The 22,958-nt window shown below is 38.1% G+C and overlaps 1 protein-coding gene across 4 annotated transcripts in view; it reads left to right on the forward strand.

The window, feature by feature from the left end:
* The window catches only part of FNDC3A (fibronectin type III domain containing 3A), a 202,616-nt gene that overhangs the window by 102,772 nt on the left and 76,886 nt on the right, over nt 1-22,958 (forward strand). For 3 of the 4 annotated variants that reach the window (XM_070409066.1, XM_070409064.1, XM_070409065.1), the window contains one exon: nt 14,826-14,902. In XM_070409066.1, coding sequence (XP_070265167.1) covers nt 14,826-14,902 — 77 coding nt within the window. Of the gene's footprint in view, nt 1-10,793; nt 10,913-14,825; nt 14,903-22,958 lie in introns of those variants that run through there. The other variant, XM_070409067.1, reaches the window with a different exon arrangement.

The raw sequence follows: 22,958 nt of genomic DNA on the forward strand, positions 1-22,958 counted from the left end.
TTAATTCCAAGGACATATATAGCTTGAAAAGCTTTGGAAGCAGTTTCAAAAAAAAACTATCTTTTAAGTAGCAAGAAAACAGTTATAGAAGAAAGTTTAAATTAAAAGAAAAAAATTGTTTTAATTTATTCAAGAGTGGGAACATCCTCCATGAAAATGTGTACCTTGAGTGTGGATGGCTGGGTGGCCTTATCACACCTTAGAAATTCAAATGCTTTTTACAATGACAAGAAAGAGAGAGTTTCATCTCATTTCTCTCCCAGGGTAGGTGTCTGTCAACAGAAGGTGGACATCAATAAAAGGAGGGTCTTGCACAATCAATCCAGAAAGTCAACAATCTATGAATAATCCAGAACTGAGTATTTATCTCCTCTGCCACACACCCTCCCTCCCAGCCAGTGAGCAAGATAATTACTCTCAAGTCAAGCTAAGTGCCCCCCAATCATAGAGGCCCAATGCTGACATACAAAGCATACAAATAAACCTCACTCTGGCATAAAAGTGACAAATTTCTTGGAAGAAAAGCAGATACTGTAAGTTTCTCAAAGTCTTCCTGAAACATTTATTAAAGTAATTTTTACTTCTTTAGAAAAAATGCATACATGGCAAACCATCTGTAATAAAAGGCCCATTCTATAAAATTTTACCTGGTCCTACTCATACCTGCAATCATAATCATATTTACAGACAAATGTATCTATACTAATAAAAGAGTAATATGCTAATTAGACTGGGAGACCTTCCAGGAGACCTTCCATATGTTCTTCTGGACAAAGCCATGGTGGCGGGGGCCGAGGTAGAGGCGGTTAGAGGTCAAGAGGGGAGGGCAGTTGTGGGTGATCAGGCTGGTGGGGGGTGGGGCCATTGGGGGTAAGCAGACCAGCAGGGGTGGCAGTTGGGGGGCAAGCAGGCCATTAGTGGGGGTCAGTTGGAGGTGATCAGGATAGCAGGGGGGCAGTTTGGAGTAAGCAGGCCAGCAGGGTGACGGTTGGGGATGAGCAGGCCAGTGGGGAAGGAAAGTAGGGGCAAGCAGGCCATCAGTGGGGGCAGTTGGGGGTGAGCAGGCTGGCGGGGGGGGGGGGGCAGTTGGGGGCGAGCAGGCCGGCAGGTGGAGTGGTTAGAGGCAATCGGGCAGGCAGGCAGGCAGGCAGGTGAGCGGTTAGGAGCCAGCAGTCCTGGATTACGAGAGGGATGTCCGACTGCTGATTTAGGCCCGATCCCTGTAAACTGGCAGGACATTTTTCGAGGGGTCCCAAATTGGAGAGGGTGCAAGCCAGGCTGAGGAACACATCCTCCCCTATGCATGAATTTCGTGCACCGGGCCACTAGTCTACATAAATAAGACTCTATTTTCCAGTCCGGTAATGTTTGAACCTGAAGTGAATGAGAGGGAAATGAGGCCTCTATTCCTACCTTTGCCTTTTGTGGAGTTTTCTCCTAACTCTTTGCAGTCTTTCACATGTCAACAACACAGTGAATTTTTAATCTCCCTTTTCCATTTAAGACCCTATTAGTTGACAGGGACTTGCCCAGAGAAGGTTGGAATGAGTAGGATAAATTAGGGAAAGACAGCAGATGATCACAATATGCAAATCGTGATAGAGGAAAAATAAGACCTTATAGTCCAGTCGCCTCCTGATGAAAGTTGATATATAGTAAGTATAGAAGTGTTTTCCATTAGAAATAGCATTTATTCTTTACCATAGAAAATCCAGATTTAAAGAGTGCCCCTCAAAAAGAAATATGAAGACAACTATTTAGTCATTTTTGTTTTGTTTTTGTTTTTTTAATCCTCACCTGAGGATATGTTTATTGATTTTTTTTATGTTTTTGGAGAGAAGGGGTTGGGGGAGGGAGAGAAATACTGATGTGAGAGAGAAGCATCAATTGGTTACCTCCCATACTTGCCTGACCAGGTATCAAACCTGCAACCTAGGTATGAGCCCTGACCAGGAATCAAACCCACCACTTCATGGTGTACAGGATGACACTCCAACCACTGAGTAACACCAGCCAGGGCACTGTCTCAGTAATTTTTATATTTTCCAGATATTTCTTTCAGATAATTAACAGTTTAAAAAACAAATGAACCTTTTCCTTTTTCTTTTCTTTGTTTTCCTTTTTTTCAATTTCTCATAAGAAACAAACTAGCAAGTGCCTGAGAGCATAGGAAAGGATCCTTGGCATGTTTTCAAGTTAGGCTGATTATGTCAAGTTAATGATGATACAAGAAAAGATATTAAACATCTCCAGTTGTCATATCCCTTTGACTGTCCAGTTCTCCTGGGAAGTGATAAAATAGAAGGAAGGATAATGCTATAAAGTCTAGAAGCCTAGTTTCTTTTCAAAAGAACCTACAGCAGAATGGGAACATTCTGTGTCAAGCCTCCAGGGATAGGTTCCATTCTGTTACAGGAGAGGAAATCTCAAATTTCAGGTAGGTATGTTTAATTAAGGGAGAAGATATTTTGAAACATTATATATGGTTACTCATAATAAGTCATCTTCTCCAATCATCTGTAATCATAATAGATATTAGTATTTTGATGTCAATAAAACTAAAAGCAATAAAAACCCCCAAAAAGGTGACAGTGGGAAAAAGATTCTGAAGTAACAATGAATTGTGAGACCACCCTGTAATGTTCCAAATCTAAACCTAAATGTTACTTGTCAAGCATAACATTTTACATAAAACTAGAGGCCCAGTGCATGAATTTGTACACCATTGAGATCCCTCAGCCTGGCCTGCGGGATCGGGCCAAAACCGGCTCACCCACGTCCCCCGAGGGGTCCTGGACTGTGAGAAGGCGCAGGCCAGGCCAAGGGACCCCACCGGTGCACAATCAGGGTTGGGGAGGGACGCAGGAGGTTGGCCAGCCAGGGAGGGATTGCAGGAGGGCTCCAGGGCATGTCTGGTCCATCTCACTCAGTCCCGATCAGCTGGACCCCAGTAGCAAGCTAACCTACCAGTCAGAGCATTTGCCCCCTGGTGGTCAGTACATGTCATAGTGACTGGTCAACTGGTTGACTGTCTGCCCCCTGGTGGTCAGTGCTTGTCATAGCGAGCGGTTGAGCAGCCTTAGCATATCATTAGCATATTACGCTTTGATTGGTTGAACGGCTGACCAGCCAACTGGACACTTAGCATATTAGGCTTTTATTATATAGGATGCTTAATTAATGGTGGCTCATTCTACAACATGTGTGTCCAAAGAACCTAGATAACTCATATGCACTAGTGGAACCTTAAGGTCGACCTTAAACCACAGAAACTGTGAGGAAACTTAAATATAGTCTGTCATGTGGGAAATCTATAATCTAAAATTTTAAAGCTTACCTAATATGTAAAAAGAACCTAGCACAACCCTTTTCAACATTAGCAGTAATGATTTAATGCAGTCTGTGCACGTGTTGGATGACTGGTTTGCCCTGTCACATGGGCACTTTTTTTTTCAACCCTTCTTGCCTTAATGTTAGATTCTGATAGGATTTGCATCATTGATCCATATCACTGCCTGATGTCAGCATGTAGATGTGCAGTTATTGAGACATAGTTAACCTAATGTGCTGCAGTTAATCCCAAGCACTATTTCCTACTAGGATAACAAAGAATGATTCATCATTGTTCACTTTAGACTGATACTAAAAATAGCAGTGTTCACAAGCTGCTGTATGTATGCACATTAATATCAGCCTTTGTAGCTTTCTAAAAAGCACTAAAAATACTTTTGTTTCGAAACAGATGCAGTCATGCTTCAAACTTTCTCAGTGTGCTTCTCAATGATATATATAAATCCTTAGCAATACAATTATAGGAATATTCAATTACCTGTACACAGATAAATGAAATTGCCCATAATTCTGAATCATACTTAGGCCCCAAATCATCTAAGCAGTGAATAATGACCATGATTTTTTTACAGAGAGGAAGGGAGTGGGATAGAGAATTAGAAACATCGATGAGAGAGAAACATCGATCAGCTGGTCTTGCACGCCCCATACTGGGGATGTGCCCGCAAGCAAGGTACATGCCCTTGACTGGAATCGAACCTGGGACGCTTCAGTCTGCAGGCCAACGCTCTATCCACTGAGCCAAAACAGTCAGGGCGACCATGATTTTTTATCTTCTGTAATTTTCTGCCTGATTCTATTCTCAAATTATAATCACCAATTAGTGAAATTTCTAGACTTAAGGCAATTACTACTTGCCTACCTCATGTGAATAAATGTTGCCAGGTATTATGTAGCCTTAACAAATAAGCATTTCCTATCAATAGGAAATTCTATTTTCAGCTTGCTAGCTGTGAGACTTTGCAAGTTACTTAATATCTTTGTATCTTAGTTTCCTCACCTATGAAATGGAAATAGTAGTTGTTCGATTTCATAGGAATATTATACAGATTAAATAAGTTAATATCTGTAAAGCCCTTAGATTAGTGCCTGAAACCCAACCCAGTAAGTGCTTCTAAACAATATCACCCAAGTATAGTGCTAGTGATTGTGTTGACAAGCCTACCTGAAAATTAGTAGTTCAGATATGTGTTAAAATGTTACCAGGAATTCCATACAATTGGTATAACATGTCATGGTTTAATTTAAGAGAGCCCTCTGCAAAATAATTGCTAGTGTTTTTGAAAAACAAAAACAAAAACCGGTTCATACTAACTTTTCTAAAATTGTCATTTTATCAGGTAAGAAAGGGAAAATGGAAACTATGCAGCCAACATGTGTCCTCAGTAGAGACTTTCTTAGCTCTTGAGGAGGTTCAAGCAGTCTCAGGGAGTGTCGGAGATGGGTATGTGGAGAAGCTGCATTTTGTGGCTCTGGGAAAGGGGCCATTTTTCTCCCCTGTGAGCCTGACCAATAACACACCACCCTTACAGGAGGTCCACTAGCCCCACCCTCCTGACTCCCTGTATCCCCACCCTGCCAATCTTGCACCCTGCAGAGGAGTCTGCTGGCTGTAGTCAGGCTGCGCCCAATGTGCAGACATGCAGACTCAGGAGTTGGTTGAACAGCTGGCAGGCAGAGGCAGATCTGTCTTGTGACTTTTGTTGACCTGCCCCTGGGCTTGGCATGGGTGGCAGCTGGCCTTGGTATACAGCTTGGGCCCTCCCATGTACAACCAGGTTTAGAAGATGCAACCACAAACTGTGGATCTCTTTGTAACCCCAAAAAGGTAGCCCAGGGCTGGTCACAGGCAGCATATGACATTGACCTGTGCCAGAGATCCTTTCAGGAGGCACCAGAATCAGCACTGTCCTGTGGAAACCTTCAGACCACATCTGAGCATGACCCAACTAGCTCTGCAAGTGGCACACCCAAAGGGAGATCTCAGCGGCACCAGATCATGCTGGGGCAAATTTCACTTCATCGGGTCAGCTCCCACAGTACAACTTGTGCACTGTGGTCAAGGTCAATCCTCGGAGTCAGCCAGTCTGAGAGTCAACCCCACCCACTGACAGGCCAAAAGCAATCAAGACTCAACTACAACAGAAGGCTCACAGAACCGACACACTGGACATTTCTGGAGCACCTCCAATAATCATCAGACTGTGTCATTGAAACTCACAAGATACCTACTACATTAGGCAACCATACCAAGACTGGAGACAGCAGATCTACTTAATATACAGAAACAAGTACAGAGAGACAGCTAAAATGGGGATACAAAAAACATGCCCCAAATGAAAGAATAAGAGCAATCTGGAGAAAAAGAACTAAATAAAATAAAGGCTAGAGGTCAAAACAATGTACAGAGATTATGAAATGTTAAAAGGATTTCTTTAAGAAGAAAGAAAAAGAAGGCCAACATAATTATAAAGAATACAGTGGCAATAAATATGTACCTATCAGTAATCACTTTAAGTGTAAATGGATTAAATGCTCCAATCAAAAAACTCAGGGAGCTGAATGGATATGAAAACAAGACCCATGTATATGTATGCTTTCTATAGGAAACCCACATCAAAACAAAAGACAAAGATTGAAAGTAAAGGAATGGAAAATTATATTTTATGTAAATAGAGACCAAAAAACTGGGGTACCAATACTTAAATCTAACAAAGTAGATATTAAAACAAAAACTATAATAAGAGAAAAAGAAGGACATTACATAATGATAAAGGGATTAATCCAACAAAGGATATAAGCCTTGTAAACATTTATGCACACAACATAAAAGCCTCTTCTCTAACCACAATGGTATGAAACTAGTAACCAATTTCAAGAAAAAATTTTTGAAAAACACAAACACATCAAGGCTAACTAATATGTTACTAAACATAAATGGGTTAACAATGAGATGAAGGAAGAAATCAAAAGTTACCTTGAGACAAATGAAAACTCAAAATCTCTGGGACACAGCAAAAGCAATCCTGAAAGGGAAATTTATAGTATTATAGGCCTACCTCAAGAAACAAGAAAAAGCTTAATCTAATTTTACACTTAAAGGAACTAGAAAAAGACCAACGAAGTCCAAAGTGAATAGAAGAATGAAAATAATGATCAGTATGGGGATAAATGGAATAGTCTAAAAAAAATACAAAAGATCAAAGAAACCAGGAGCTGGTTCTTTGAAAAGATAAACAAGAAAAAAAGAGAGGGGCCCCAAATAAATAAAATCAGAAATGAAAGAAGAAAAGTAACAACTGGCACCACAGAAATACAAAGGGATTATAAGAAAATACTATGAACAACTATGTGCCAACAGATTGGACAATCTGCATAAATTTCTAAATACATACAATCTTTCAAAATTGAGTCAAGAAGAAACAAAATCTGAACAAACTAGTTACAACCAATGAAATCAAAAACTCCAACAAATGTTCTGGACTGGATGACTTCACGGGTGAATTTTACAGGATATTCAAAGAAGAACTAACATCTACCCTTCTCAAACTATTCCAGAAATTCAAGAAAATGTAAAATATGCTCATCGCTGTATAATGCATTTCTATAATTGTAATACTCTCAGTGTATCCTCTCACTTTGTTTTATATGGAAATTTTTGACTTATGCACTTTCTTGAATTAACAAGTTCTTTAGGAAATATAAAATACATCTATTTTATACTTTCTTCATTATAACTGAAAGACCCTTGAAAGTATGGATCATGTCACTAATTCTCAGCATTAGAACTTTGTGGCAATTGCAACAATAGTAAAGGTATAGAACGGAGTCTCCTTAGAATGGTCCTAAAGACAGGTGAAAATACTGAATGAGACCAAAATGACCAATAAAGCAAAGACCCAGTGGAGAAGAAAGTGGAGGTAATAACAAGTGTAAATGTGGAGAGATAGCTTTGACCTAGTAAAGGAACAATAATTCTGAAAATAACATTGAAAGGGTTCAATTTTATGCTGAGATATGTGGATGAGGTCAGTTTGGGGAAGGTCTTTAAAGAGTAGTGAGGCCCTGACTGGTTTGGCTCAGTGGATAGAACGTCAGCCTGCACACTCAAAGGTCCCGGGTTTGATTCCAGCCAAGGGCATGTACCTTGGTTGCGGGCACATACCCAGTAGGGAGTGTGCAGGAGGCAGCTGATCGATGTTTCTCTCTCATCAATGTTTCTAACTCTCTGTCCCTCTCCCTTCCTCTCTGTAGAAAAAATCAATAAAATATATATATATTTTTTAAAAAAGAGTAGTGAGGATCTCTGATAATCTCTCTAGAAAACAGGATGGTTATTAATCATTGATAAATTCCTGAAAGAACTCCTGAGCAATACTGACAGTTGAGTTGAAGTTGTAGATAACTAAATTTATAAGCATGACAGTCTGAGTGCTATTTTTTAAATATATTTTTATTGTCTTCAGAGAGGAAGGGAGCAGGAGAGAAAGATAAAAACATCAATGATGGGAAGAATGATTGGTTGCCTCCTACATGCCCTCTGCTGGGGATCAAGCCCACAACCCAGGCATGTGCCCTTGATGGTAATCGAACCCAAGACTCTTCAGTCCACAGGCTGACACCCTATCCATTGAGCCAAACCAGCTAGGGCTTGAGTGTTATTTGATTTCTACAGTTCAGGTCTAAGAGAAGGGAAGGTGATTATCTGATTGATTGGATTTGGGGATTTTTCAGGGGAGAGGTTGGGAAAGAAAATCAGTCTATGAAGGCAGTGTTGAATCAGAAGAAAGGGGAGATCATTATGAGAAAAAAACACATGTAGAAGAGAACTGGAGAGGTGAAAGATAGATATGGTGGCCAGAGACTTAAACATTAAACTTTTTAAAAATGTATCTTTAGCCGAACCGGTTTGGCTCAGTGGATAGAGCGTCGGCCTGCGGACTCAAGGGTCCCAGGTTCGATTCCGGTCAAGGGCATGTACCTTGGTTGCAGGCACATCCCCGGTGGGGAGTGTGCAGGAGGCAGCTGATCGATGTTTCTCTCTCATCGATGTTTCTAGCTCTCTATCTCTCTCCCTTCCTCTCTGTAAAAAATCAATAAAATATATTTTTTTAAAAATGTATCTTTATTGTTGAAAGTATTACAGATGTCCTTTATTCCCCCATTGACCCCTTCCACCCCGCATCCACCTCTCCCAGGCCTTCACTGCACTATTGTCTGTGTCCATGGGCTTTGCATATAAGTTCCCCAGTTAATCACTCTCTACCCACCCCTGCTTTCCTTCTGAGATTTGTCAGTCTGTTCCATACTTCTATGTTTCTGGATCTCTTTTGTTCATCAGTTTATTTTGTTCATGAAACTAAGATTTCTAACATGAGAGTGGAATTCTAAGTGAAAGTTTCATGATATGTCTTTGAACAGAATGGAAGAGAAGAGGTCAAGAAAGTTTGAGGCTAGATTTTTGAAAACTGTGAAATAGTGCCAAAGTTCTCAGTGAGGACTGAGCATGACAGCAGTTAGATGGGGTAGAAAGTTACATACTCATATGGTATAACCTCAAGGAAAAAGAAACTTTAGCATGAAATGGGAACAACAGTGGTAATGAGGAAGCAGCCTTGGGGTATCTGGAGACTGCCTCAGAAGAGAAAGGGAGGTCTCTGCTCCCAGGGGCTGCTAGAAAAACTGTCCTAGGGGAGAGCCAGGTTTCATTTAAGGGAAGTATATGAACAGCTGTTCTGTGAAAAGGTTGAGAACATAAGGGAATTTATAACGGGGGAAATGGTTCTACTGAGCACAATTGAAAAGGTAACCAGTGGGTGGAAGGGGGCAAAAGGGAGAAATGGGGACATCTATCATACTGTCAACAATAAAAATTAATTTTAAAAAAAAAGAAAGAAATGGAAACACAGCTGTGTGAGAACACAGCCAAAATGAGGAAGTGGGCTTGCAGGGGCTTGCTTTTTGTTTAGGGACTGAAGATCAGAGGCATGGTTGGAATTATTTCAGTCCAGCCTTGCCTTTTAGTAGGAACTCAGAAGTTAACAATTACCCTTCCTCGTGTGTGAGAATGGTCTTTTAAGGTCTTATCTTGATGTCATCCCTTGTCAGTTCTTGTTCACTTATTTTGGAGACTGGCCTTTTGAACATGGTTAACTGTTTAATATAGCCTTAGATACTGAATTTTCTTCATTGTGTGCCCTTAGCATATTACTTAACTTCATTTAGTTTCTTTGCCTGATGCCTACTTTAATTATTATGAAGATTACGTGGGTTAAACATGTAAAACACTCCTGATGATGCCTGGTATATACTCTGCACTCTATAACTTTATTTTTTTGGGGGGGGGGGGGGGAGGCAGGGAATAGTGATCATACTTTTATGTATATTAACTATCATTTATTGAGCAGTGCCAACCATATTTAGTACTTTAAATTTATCAAATATGATTCTCACAATGCTATGAGGTTATTTTAACCTTTTTGCGGAAGGAAGCAGATTCAAAGAATAAATTGCCTTGCTAATAAATATGGAAGCTGTTATTAAAACTTATCTTTTTATACCAAAATTCATTTTCTTTCCATTCTGCAACTTGTTACAAATCATAATAATTATCATTACCTGTATATTTGTGTTAACTATTAATACATTTCCTTAACTAACATATCACCATAAAGTGATGAAAAGGCCTCCAAAAGTTTTTACAGTCTTCTTCCCCTCTCTTGTAATCTTTGGTCTCCTTCCTGGTCTCCATCTGTGCCTGGGTAAAGTGCTCTAAGCCTAAACCCAAACCCATGATCTATCTTTTCAGTTTTCACAGATATGAGTAAAAATGCCATCCACCAAATATCCGTATTAATATCCAGGGTAAATCTTAAATTTTAAAAGAGAGAGAGAAAAAGAAAAGAAAAAGAAAACCAAAATAAAAGTAGTAGCCGTTATTATTAGCTTCAGGGGTAAATACCAGCCTGAAACATAAATCCCCCTTTGGGGAATACATTGATCAAGCTTATGTTCTTAGTCAATTCTTTATGGGCATTTTTAAGGGCTGAGTATGGAATGTGGATCAAGTTACACAAAGATATTCTACAGTGAATCCTCTAAATTAATGTTATACATATCCTAAACTTTCTAAAGGAAAAGTGCAGGCTGGATAATAAAATTTGAATTAGAAGATTTTGCCTGGGATATTACTGGAGGAGCACGTAAACAAAGAGAATCGCTTTACATCAAATATTTTTGTACTTGTATTTTAATGAGCGTTTGAGTTGGCTTATAAGGGAATTTGAAAGAAGGTCAAATTCAAGGCAGCGACAGGAGAAATCATTTAATCATTTACTATATCCGAAACGCTGCCTACAGGAACGGTTGCTTTTCCTTCTTCCCTTTCCGCGGTTAACTGCAGGCCACGTGATAGCGTCACGTGACTCGGTCAAAGGCTCTTTCCTCAGCTTTGGGGGAAAAAAAGCGAACCGTTCTCCAATTAAAACTGTTAACGTGTACTACGCTGTTTCCTTGTTGGATTTTCTTGTTCCCTGCTGCTACTGTAAAAACAAAATGAGTGGTAAGATTTGCTGACTGTTTTTGAACCTTCTGTTTTTATTTTAAAGCATAGGAAGTGCTGTATTAAGCTAACGTGTGCTTCCGTGTGTGTGTGTGTGTGTGTGTGTGTGTGTGTATGTGTGTGTTTCAGTAGCTGCCAAACCTATCGCTATAAAAATATTTTAAATTGTTGCCACGCAGTTATAAAAGATAAGACTCTAGAGTTGGGCTGATTTTATATTTCACAGAATATTTCTTTCCAGCGTTTTTATCTCTTTTTTGTTTTTACAACTGAAATCTGAACATTGGCATCAGAATATTTGGAAGCCATTGTGAAAGCTTGCTTATAAAGAGAATGTGTAGCACATCAGCAGCTCGTTTCATTTTAAGAATTTAAACTCAGAAATATTTGTACATTCGTTTAAAAGAACTTAAATGTGAACGTATGCTAATAAAGAAAATAGAATTTTACTTGTACTAGATGATATATCACCTTTAATAAGTTATTGATGGCACTTCTAAGGAATTGAGGTGAGGGGGCTCTCAAATTTCTTAAGATGATTGGTGAATAAAAATGTTTCTTCTTCTGCAAGATTTTGGAATAAGAAATATGACCTTAAAAATAATAGCTCTATGACTTGGGGCAGATTTTGCTCAAATCATATAGATTATTCAGAAGCTGCTGGGTGTATCTACGGTGATTCAGATATAGCTACTCATATGCAGATGTGCATTTAATGGTACAATCTGTAACACATTTAGCTGCTTCATTGGAATAAAATTCCCCTCACTGCTTTTAATTAGGGTTTGTAGTTAATCTTTTAGTATTTCCCTAAATTAAAAAGTATCATTGTATTAAGGAGGTAATCAATCATTTGCATCAAGTATGTAAGGTTTTAGGACTTAGCTACTATAGTCAGGAATAGCAACAGAAATGTAAATATTGTAGTTCGAAACATCAGTACTTGTATTTGCTATATTTACACAATGGTAGTTTTATGTAAAGTTCAGTTTTCAGTGTTACTTCACACCAGTATTTTAGATATAAATATAGTACCCCTGAATTGCCTCTTTAAAAGCTAACCATGCACCATTTCCACCTCAGGATAAGGAAATTTACTTGCTAGCGTGAAATGATTACTTCCTAGGGAAATTAGTTAATCATTATTCCAATACTGCAACTAGTAATATATTTACAACTGGTTTATTTTGGGTTGGGTTTGTTTTATTCTGTTTTCAGTAACACACTTAAATACAATTAAAGGCTAAAGTAGAATTTCATACTACTAAATTATAAACTATTTGACAGCTTTCAAAGTATAATATTGTTTGAATTATAACCACATATTGATGTTTTTAGTAAAAGAAGGGCAACCCAAAGTAGTTATGTAGTTTTACAGTTTTAAATTTAATCAGCAGTAACTTTTTTACCCTGATGGCTAAAAAGAAAAAACAAAAAACACTACACTGATGACTTGATACAAGGATTAAATTTGACAACATGTGAAAGGAATCACAGTCCGTGGCATATATAGTAGAAACTCAATAAATGTTAAATTCCTTTATTAAGATTACAAACAAGATTTTCAAGGAATTCTCTTTCTGGTTCCCAGTTAAATTTCACATATGATTAATAATATCTGTCTAAGCCAACTGTCAGGATTCAGAAGTAAACCAGCATTAGTTAAAACTGTTCTCGTTTTTTCTTGAGTCCAGCGTATAGAAGTTAAAAGGTGAGTTTTAGATGAAGCCTTTCTTGCCTCACAAATTTTATTTAGCACCTCACAAATTTTATTTAGTAAATTAATAAGTAACGTCTTAAATTTCAGAAAAATTTGTTTTTCCTTTCTTTTTCAAGAGTATAAAGATAATGAGGCCTTAACCTTTCTTAGAAACATCAGCACATGCTTAAGTCTCAAATTACATTAGTTACCAGTAATGCATAATATTCTATTTTAATGTTTCCTGAATATGTAATTGAACTATATCCTTAGAAATGAAACTGCCTGATTTTGTATCCTGATTTTACCACTTAGGTAAGCTTAACCTCTCTGCCTTAATTTCCACATCAGGAAAATGAGAGTAATAATATTTCCCTAATAGAATAAGTATAAAGAGGAAAAAAAAACCATAAAAGGCCTGGCACACAGTAAGTTAGTATTAGCTATATATAATTAGATATTGTAAGATAGTATTCTGAACAACTTCATGTATTTAGTGGGCTAGATTTGAATGGGAAGAGTATTTTATTGAAAAGTTATTTTTATAATCATCTATTACATAGCATAATTTGGTAGTCTGCCCCCCACACATACATACACATGCACTCCATACTTCCTCTTAACTACTTGAGTGTTTTCCCTACTCTTCCTTCCCTACCCCTTCTCTTCCCTTTCTCCTATTCCTTTCTTTACTCTCCCCTTCTCTCCTTTCCTTCCAGCCCCTCTGTATTCTCTTCCTGTCCTCTCCCTTACCCTCCCTATTCTTCTGTTGCTTCTCCTCCTCTGCCCCTCCCTTCCTCTCTCCCTTCTTGCCTTTATCTTGTTCCCTACCCTCCCTTCTCTCCTCTCTCCCCTTTTCCCTTTCCACTGTTTAGTATTTCCTTTCCTGGATCCCCCTTTTTCCTACATTCTTTTTTCAGTTTCTTTCCCTATCTCTCACCTCCCTTTTCCTACTCCCACTACCACTTTGTTGTTGATCATTACCCCTTATTCCTTAGAAAGAGGAACGGTGCTATCTATAGAATTGCTGGCAACCTCCATGCTCTTTATTTTGTTTTTCTGACTTATGTGTAATGTTACCAGTGAAATTTGTTTCTTTCCTGCCCTATAATTAAGTTTTTCCTCTTTTATAACTAAGATCCATTATATGTACTACAGGTTGAAATTCTACATATAAAAGGAACTCTTTCCCCATTACGTTCTTCATCAGACTCTTGGGTACCTCTCTTTCCTTAGAAATGAGTAAGGCTCTTTGAGAAAGTTTCATTTCAAGTTATTAAAACAATTGGGTGACGGGACAATGCAGTCTAAAGTTACCAGGAAAAGGGGATCTGAAGGTGAGATTTTCTTTTTAAGTTAAATAAAGCAAGTAACATTTTAGTTCCTAGAAAGAATAAAACACACCTTCCAAAGTGTCTGTTTTATCTCAGAAAGGTTAAGAGAGAAGGTAAACAAGATATATTTATAAAAGTTGTTTGGAAAAGGTAACACTGTAAAAATGAAAGGAAATGTAGAATAAAACAAGCTGAATTTTCTTTCTTTTTAAAGAACTTCTCAGTGTAAGAAACAAAAACCTTTTTTCTGTGACTAAAAATACATGTGGTGTTTTTATTTGTTCTCAGGCCCGCACAGACATGACTTATGCATTACACAAGAGGCTTATTTAACCCTAACAAAGCAAGTTCCAAATTCCTAACTATTCTTCCTTTTATTGTTTTTTTCCTCTTGAGTTTTTCTTGATTTTTCCTATTACTTTTCAAAATTTTGCCTTTTTATCTTTCATTTGTTTTATATGCAAAGTTTGGTTTTATTTTCCTCGAGATCAGTGTTTCTACATTTGCACAATAATAAGAGTCACCTGGGATATTTGTAAAGTAAATATACTGATTCAGGACTCCATTTACTATAAGCATACTAAATAAAAATCTTTAGGAGAGCCTGGAAATCTATATTTTTAAAAGTTTCTCTGGTAACTATTAAGATCACCAGGCAAGTTTGAGAAACAGCTGCAGGTAAAGCAGTCAGTGTACTTTATAAGATAAAGTTTTATATATTATAACTTTTGAATCATCTGAGTTTCTTTTTATAGTTATATAGTTCCTATTAGTTTGAGTGTTTCGTTTAAATGAAGTATTCAGGTGTAATTCAAATTGTTTTCAACTTTAGCTTGCTAAGTAATCCTGGATTAATACATTATTTCTGTGGCCCATTCAGGTCCTGCTCAGGTTCCAATGATGTCTCCAAATGGTTCTGTGCCTCCTATTTACGTGCCTCCTGGTTATGCCCCACAGGTATGTTTTTATGTTATTTTTCTTTTAATATCTATATAATAGAGAGCATAATGTTACTTTAATTTCCCAATACAGTGTATCTTTGGTAAATTTCAGGTACTGTAGTACATTTGGTGTATTTGGAAAGGAGAAAACAATTAAAGTGGTAGCACTCATCATTTAGTTTTTCTTTGGGTGTTGAATTATAATAGAGAATAAATTCTAGAGTTTTGTTCCCTGAATATGTGACTATTGTAAGTACTATAAAGGTTAAAAGGTACCTACACTAACATTTTTAAAATTATTTGCTTAGAAGTAACCCAAAATATGCTTCAACCTTATTCATACAATGGCTCACAGATACCCAGCACATTGTAGTAAATCGAAGGGAACTGAGACCTGTAAACCTGCAACTCTAAGGACTAAGAGGATCAATACTATCACACACCTGTAAGGCTTCCCTGCACACCAGTTGGGAACTTCTGACTTAAAGAATAAAGTATAACTAACTTACTTACACAGGCAAACTGAATTAAACTATAATATACTGCAGATGTTCAGTATATTCTGCTACTAAGATTCTGCGTAATTTGTACTCATTCCTAAAATCCTTTTGGAGTACAAAGTTTTTTTTCCTAGCAATGAATTTATACTTGAAATTTTCTTCAGACTCTCTCTTATTTCCTTCCTATTTTATGCCAGAATATTGTGAGGTTCTGTATCTTTAGGCCAAGAGCCACTAAAATAATCTTCCCATATTACTTTGAGCTTTTCACTTCTTATCATAAAGAGCCTTTAGTTGGCTGGTTCACTCAAGGAAGTCTAGATTTCTTGACATAATAAAGCCTTACACAGTTCTGTCCTACCTTTCTCTTGATAGGTCTAATCACATATCTAATCATTTTTGCAGCCAAACATGATTACTCACATACTCATGTGATGTTTTCCTTTCTCCATGGTTTTGTTAATGCTGTTACCTGGGCATCTTATTCATTCCTTCATTACTGCCTCTTAAAATTCTACCCATCCTTGAAGACCTAGGTCAAGTTATTTGTAACACTTCTTGGTTATGTATTTATACACCACCTAATATTATGATGTACATATATTTTTTTCTCTTAGGGGATTTTAAGTTCCTTAAGGCTAAGAGATGCCTTTTAACTATTTTTGTTCTGTGGTAACTAGAATATAGTAGTTATAAATATTTGTCAAATAAGTGAATGAGCTTTAGCAGTAATCTTACTAGAAGGATTATGTGAGGCTAGTGGGCTACTATTATCAATCTTAATTTAAGATTATCTCTAGGAAGTGTATCATTTTCCATTACACAGGGTAATCCAAAGACAAAAATCTAGTCTTATAAGGATTGAAATAATGTAAGTACCCACTGTGTAAGAATGGATTCTAGCATTTTGACATCACTGTGAAAATGCAATTTCTGACTTTAGAAAATACTTATTAGTTCTAGCACAGCTAAGCACTTGATAATTATCCACATCTTGACATATAAGCAAACATAATTATATAGCAAATTTAGAAGCTATGAATTGAACTAAATGTTAAGACACACAAGTGACTATAATAAAGTATAGGTTGTATATGGCTCAATTGGAGCCACATAGCACACATGCTAAACCTATAAATAGCTATCTATAGTCTCCTTTCAGACTTTTGCACTGATCTCTCCTCAAGGCATCAGGTTTAATCACCTTCATCCCTTGCCTTATGTGTTGTTGTTGACTCAAGGAAGGTCAAATAATGTTTTTGCTGTATCATCATGTGATTTTGCTGTATCATCAATGGGATTCAGCAAATATATATATCCTAAAAAGTTTGATCAGAAAAACAAGGACTACAAAAATAAAAATCCAGTGGCTGGCCAGTGTGGCTCAGTGGTTGATCATCGGCCCGTGAACCAGGAGGTCACAGTTTGATTCCCCTCCAGGCACATGTCCAGGTTATGGGCTTGATCCCCCAGTAGGGTGTGTGCCGGAAGCCACCAAACAATGATTCTCTCTCATCATTGATATTTCTCTCTCTCCCTCCCTTCCTCTCTGAAATCAATAGAAACATCTATACCAATAAAAGGGTAATATGCAAATTGGTCAGGACACCTTCACAGTAATGACTGAACAGCAGGCTGCACGGGGCGACAAGACTGGCAGGGGGTTAGTGAGGGACGACCAAATGACTGAACAGCAGGCTGCGTGAGGCAACCAGGCTGGCAGGGGTGACCATGAGGGGCTGCCAGGCGGGGGGGGGGGCGGGGGGGGGGGGCAGGAGGGGGGGCAGTTGGCGGCGACCAGGCCAGCGGGGGGGGGGGGGGGCAGTTAGGGGTGACCAGGCCAGCAGGGGGGGCAATTGGGGGTGACCTGGCCAGCGGGGGGGCGGGGGGGACAGTAGGGGGTGACCAGGCTGGCAGTGGGGGCAATTAGGGGCGATCAGTCCGGCAGGCAGAGGCGGTTAGGGGTGATCAGGCTAGCAGTGGGGGCAGTTAGGGGCCATCAGGCAGGCAGGCAGGTGAGCAGTTAGGAGCAGCAGTCCCGGATTGTGAGAGGATGTCCAGCTGCTGGTTTAGGCCCGATCGGACATCCCCTGAGGGGTACCAAATTGGAGAGGGTGTAGGCTGGGCTGAGGCCCCCCTCCCCCATGTACAGATTTCGTGCACTGGGCCTCTGGTATAAAATAAAAATCCAGTGTTGGGACTTTTTAGCTCTATCACTGAGGAAATAATGTGGCATACATACACCTAAGAGTATATTAAGTATATTAGAGAAGAAAAATTAAAAGTCCCAGAGATAAATCAATCTTAATTTAAGATTAAGATCAAAATTTAATCAAAGTACTTAATAGAAGAAACTTATGAAGAAATCATGATTTACCTAGGGTATAACAACCTTCAAATTTGTGATATTTGTCCTAATGGCATGTCCCTATTAAGTTGAGAACCACTTCAAAAATGAATTCATTAACTCTTGCATATATTTTAACTCATTAACATGAGACAGTCAGGATGTCATACATTGGGTAGCTTTGGGAGTAAATGGTTTTATATTTCTCATTTGCAGAATTTGCACAGTCCAGACCTGCTATTAAAATTGCCAGTTATGTTAGACAGCCTTTATATTCTTACCCAGGAGTTCTACAGTATTGTTTATTTTATAATCTTTGCACCTTACTCCTATGATACTGTAGCATTCTACTCAACAATAATGGGAATCGTGACTTAGTTTTTTAGTAATACACATAATTTTTATTATCAAATCAGAAAAATGGATCACAATTTTTAAAAAATTATTAATTAAAAAAAATTTTGTTTACCATAACACTACTGTTCAATATAATAGGGAGACCTAAAGCTAATTAAAAATGATATGCATAAAGCAAAATGAAATTGTTCACCAGCAGCTTAAATAAAAAGGAATATTAATTTTGTAAATAAGGCAATTAAAATCTATTTTGTGATAAATAACAAATATAGTTGTACATTTTAAACTACTTTTCTGATCATTGTTATGTAGAAAAACTTGGGAAATATATAAAAAGGTAGAGAAAAAAATTACATTGAATATTGTAATCCAGAAATACTTTCTGTAAACACTTAGTATATTTTTCTTTAGCCCTTTTTCTAATTGCAAACATAATTTTAGACGTGACCTTAATGAGCTTTATTATTGTAGTTCAACACATAAGAAAGGAAAGTTTGTGAGAGTTTAACATACTGCATAGAGGCAGAAATGTGTGCCAACTGAATGAACTAAGATATTAAATGGGGAAACACAAACTGTAAAACTCAAACACAAAGCAGTTAATGACAGAAAGCAAAAGGTGACAGGAGTCAAAGGAGCTTAACTTACTGGCAAATAATACTGACTTATAGGCACTAAAAGCATAACACTTGGTATTTTAGGGATGAATATAGACCACCTGAATGGGACTCCTGAAAGGTAACATCCAAAGTTCTCTCCTGCCTTTCTTGTAATGGCTCCCTGTTTTTTATGGACTGTGGATAGTTATGGTATGAAAGGGTACTCAACAGGGAGGGGTAGATCTCATAACGCAGGGAGAGGGCCTGTATCAAATCAGGTGAAGTTTCAGATTATGATTTTGAGCTGCACTTGACCTTTATGTCAGCATGCATCAATGGAGGTCATTAAATTTTCCAAAGATTCTCCAAACCAGTCTGAGCTCAGTCTTCTCTGTCTCTCCTGTAGAAAACAGCCAAAAAAGATGGGTAGGATAAGAAATTGGAAAATAGGGGGATATAGAGGTTTAAATAGGATGACGACTTATAGTTAGAGCTATAGAGAAAAAGTATGGTGTGTGTGTGTGTGTGTGTGTGTGTGTGTGTGTGTGTGTAGATAGGTAAAATAAAGATCTGTTGAATGAATGGTCAGAAATATCTATATTGTTGAATAGCTTGAAGTAGGAATAGTTTGGATTCAGGGTAAGGCCATAGAGTAGAAGGGAAGCAAAATTTTTGAGAATTGAAGAAATCACAGATCCCTGTTAGCTTGGCGTTCCTTTTTTTTTCTTACATTTTTATTGATTTCAGAGAGGAAGGGAGAGGGAAAGAGATAGAAACATCAATGATAAGATAGAATCATTGATTGTCTGCCTCCTGCATGCCCCCCACAACCCAGGCATGTGCCCTTTACTGGAATCGAACCTGGGACCCTTTATTCCATAGGCCCAATGTTCTATCCACTGAGCCAAACCAGCTAGGACTTGGTGTTCTTAGGGGGGGGGTGGGATGTAGCATTCTAGTAAAACTAATAGAAGACATTTGTTTCTTTTCATTATCATTCACTCAACAAAAAAATTTTTGAGCAGGTGCTGAGTGTACTACACCAGGAAAAAATGATAAATAAAATAAATTTCTCATGGACTGTATAGTATGGTGAAGAAGACACATACACAGTATAAAATATCAGTAAACAAAAACACCTTTCTCTGCAGCCCCTCTCAGTTATGTCTATGTTCAAGAAAAGAAAACAGGGCTTTTCCTAATTAGAAATTAGGTGGCATATGTGGTTACTGTGATATCCCCATTTGATTTATATTTCATTGTCTTTGTTTTAATTTTTATTTACATAAATTAATTTGGATTATATTTTATCTTTTTTTTTCCTTTTTACAACTTGTTGATTTTATTTTAATCATCAGTGTACCCTGGTGATATAAAATTAATTGTCTACATGGTTGGCCATTTCTCAGCAGCTGGAGGACTTAGCACAGGGGTCCTCAAACTACGGCCCGCGGGCCACATGCAAATACAAATATTGTATTTGTTCCCATTTTGTTTTTTTACTTCAAAATAAGATATGTGCAGTGTGCATAGGAATTTGTTCATAGTTTTTTTTTAAACTATAGTCCAGCCCTCCAGCGGTCTGAGAGACAGTGAACTGGCCCCCTGTTTAAAAAGTTTGAGGACCCCTGACTTAGCAGATAGTTTTGAGGTTTCCACACTCACTTAGTCCTCATCTTGCCCCTTTTTTCCCTCAACATCTTAGCTTTTTGTTATTTTTAATTGTGGTAAAATACATATAACAAAAAATTTACCATAAACATTTTAAATGTATAGTTCAGTGGCATTAAGTACTTTCACACTGTTGTACTATCACTATCATCGTTTCATCTTGCAAAGCTGAAACTATATCTATTAAACAATAACTCCTGCCCTGGCTGGTGTTTCTCAATGGTTAGAGTGTCGGCCCATGCACCAAAGGGTCGCAGTTTTGAATCCCAGTCAAGGGCACCTACCTGGGTTGCAGATTTGATCCCTGGGCCCAATTGATGTCTCTATCCCGTTGATGTTTCTATTTCTATCTCTCCACCCCACCCCCTTCTTTCTACACTCTCTTAAAAAAAGGTGGGGGGGGGGATATCCTTGGGTGAGGATTAACAACAAATAATAATAACTCCCCATTCTCCCTCCCCCTTAGCTTGTCTTTGTACTTTAAATGTTCTTTTTCAGCAGAAAAAATGGTTTTTTGTGTTTTTTTTTTAAATCTTTATTGTTCAGATTATTACATTTGTTCCTCTTTTTTCCCCCCATAACTCCCCTCCTTCCAGCTCCCACCCCACCCTCCACCCTCACTCCCCACCCACTGTGTTCATCCATAGGTGCATGATTTTTGTCCAGTCACTTCCCGCATCTCCCACACCCCTTTTCCCCCCAAGAATAGTCAGTCCATTCCCTATCTATGTCCCTGATTCTATTATAATCACCAGTTCATTCTGTATATCAGGTTATTTATTCACTTGATTCTTAGATTCATTTGTTGATAGATGCATATTTGTTGTTCATAGTTTGTATCTTTACCTTTTTCTTCTTCTTCCTCTTCTTAAAGGATACCTTTCAGCATTTCATATAATACTGGTTTGGCGGTGGTGAACTCCTTTAGCTTTTCCTTATCTGTGAAGCTCTTTATCTGACCTTCAATTCTGAATGATAGCTTTGCTGGATAAAGTAATCTTGGTTGTAGGTTCTTGGTATTCAGCACTTTGAATATTTCCTGCCATTCCCTTCTGGCCTGCAAAGTTTCTGTTGAGAAATCAGCTGACAGTCGTATGGGTATTCCCTTGTAGGTAACTGAGTTTCTTTCTCTTGCTGCTTTTAAGATTTTCTCTTTGTCTTTTTGCTCTTGGCATTTTAATGATGATGTGTCTTGGTGTGGTCCTCTTTGGATTCCTTTTGTTTGGGGTTCTCTGCGCTTCTTGAACCTGTAAGTCCATTTCTTTCTCCAGGTGGGGGAAGTTTTCTGCCATTATTTCTTGAAATAGGTTTTCAATATCTTGCTGTCTCTCATCTTCTGGCACTCCAATAATTCTGATATTAGTCCGCTTAAAGCTGTCCCAGAGGCTCCTTACACTATCTTCACATTTTCGGATTCTTTTTTCATTTTGCTTTTCCAATTGGGTGTTTTTTGTCGGATCTTTGGTTTGATTCTTGAGCTCCTCTGGTCTGCTATTGGGTATAATATTCTTTATTTCAGTCCATGTATGCTTACTTTCTAATTTCTTTATCGTAGCATCGAGGGTCTCATTAGTTTTCGTGAGGCTCTGCACAAATTTATGGCAAGCCCTCAAAATTGCGATTCTTAGCTCCATATCCTCCATTTCTGTCATGTTTTTTTGTCTCCGCATCTTTTATGCTTTCTTGGTGCACCCCCTTGTGGTCTCTGTGCGCAGTCTTGTTCTAGCCAAGCCTTAATTGTTGTAGTTAACACTAGAGGGATTTGACCACCAGGCCGACTGGCTGTAGCAATCAGCTGAGCGGAAAACGTCTGTCCAGAAAAAATGGTTTTAATTTCATAAGCAGTTTAGCCATTTCCTTTTTCACCAGTGAGAACTCATCTGTGTTGGGAAATTTCAAAAAACAAAACAGAAAGCTAGAAGACCAAGTACTTGTGGATGCTATACCCATAAAGTGGATAAGAACATTGAAGCCAAATTGCCTGAGTTTAAATACTATGTAACCTTAGCAAGTTATTTAACATTTCTGTGCCTGTTAACCCATCTAAAAAATAGAGATGATAATAGTACCTCTTAGTAGCATTGTTATGAGGGTTAAATAGTTAATACATGTCCCTTGAAGAACTTAGAGTTAAGTTATAGAGTAAGACATATACATCTGTAAAATTAACGAATACTACAGTGTTATACCTAACAAGTGATACAAAACAAATGCAATAGAAATGATAGGAGAGAGACATCAGTTAGATTGTGCTGCCCAGGAAAGGGTTCATGGAGAGCAATCTAAAGAAACCATCCATAGTCTCCTAGCTCCACATCTCTATGAGCATCTAGAATTACGTGCTTTACCTTGTCATCTCGTGCCACACACTCTTAGGCTCAATGCCCCTACTGGGATCCTGGATCCTGTGCCCTTTTGCCTGTTCAAGGACATTAAGCTAGCACAGTGGTCAGCAAACTCATTAGTCAACAGAGCCAAATATCAACAGTACAACGATTGAAATTTCTTTTGAGAGCCAAATTTTTTAAGCTGAAACTATATAGGTAGGTACATTGTTATTAACTTAATTAGGGCACTCCTAAACTGGCCTTTGCTAAA

Source organism: Myotis yumanensis, unplaced genomic scaffold, assembly GCF_028538775.1.
Source record: "Myotis yumanensis isolate MYYU_CA2020_CCGP unplaced genomic scaffold, mMyoYum1.0.hap1 SCAF_3, whole genome shotgun sequence".
Lineage (NCBI taxonomy): Eukaryota > Metazoa > Chordata > Mammalia > Chiroptera > Vespertilionidae > Myotis > Myotis yumanensis.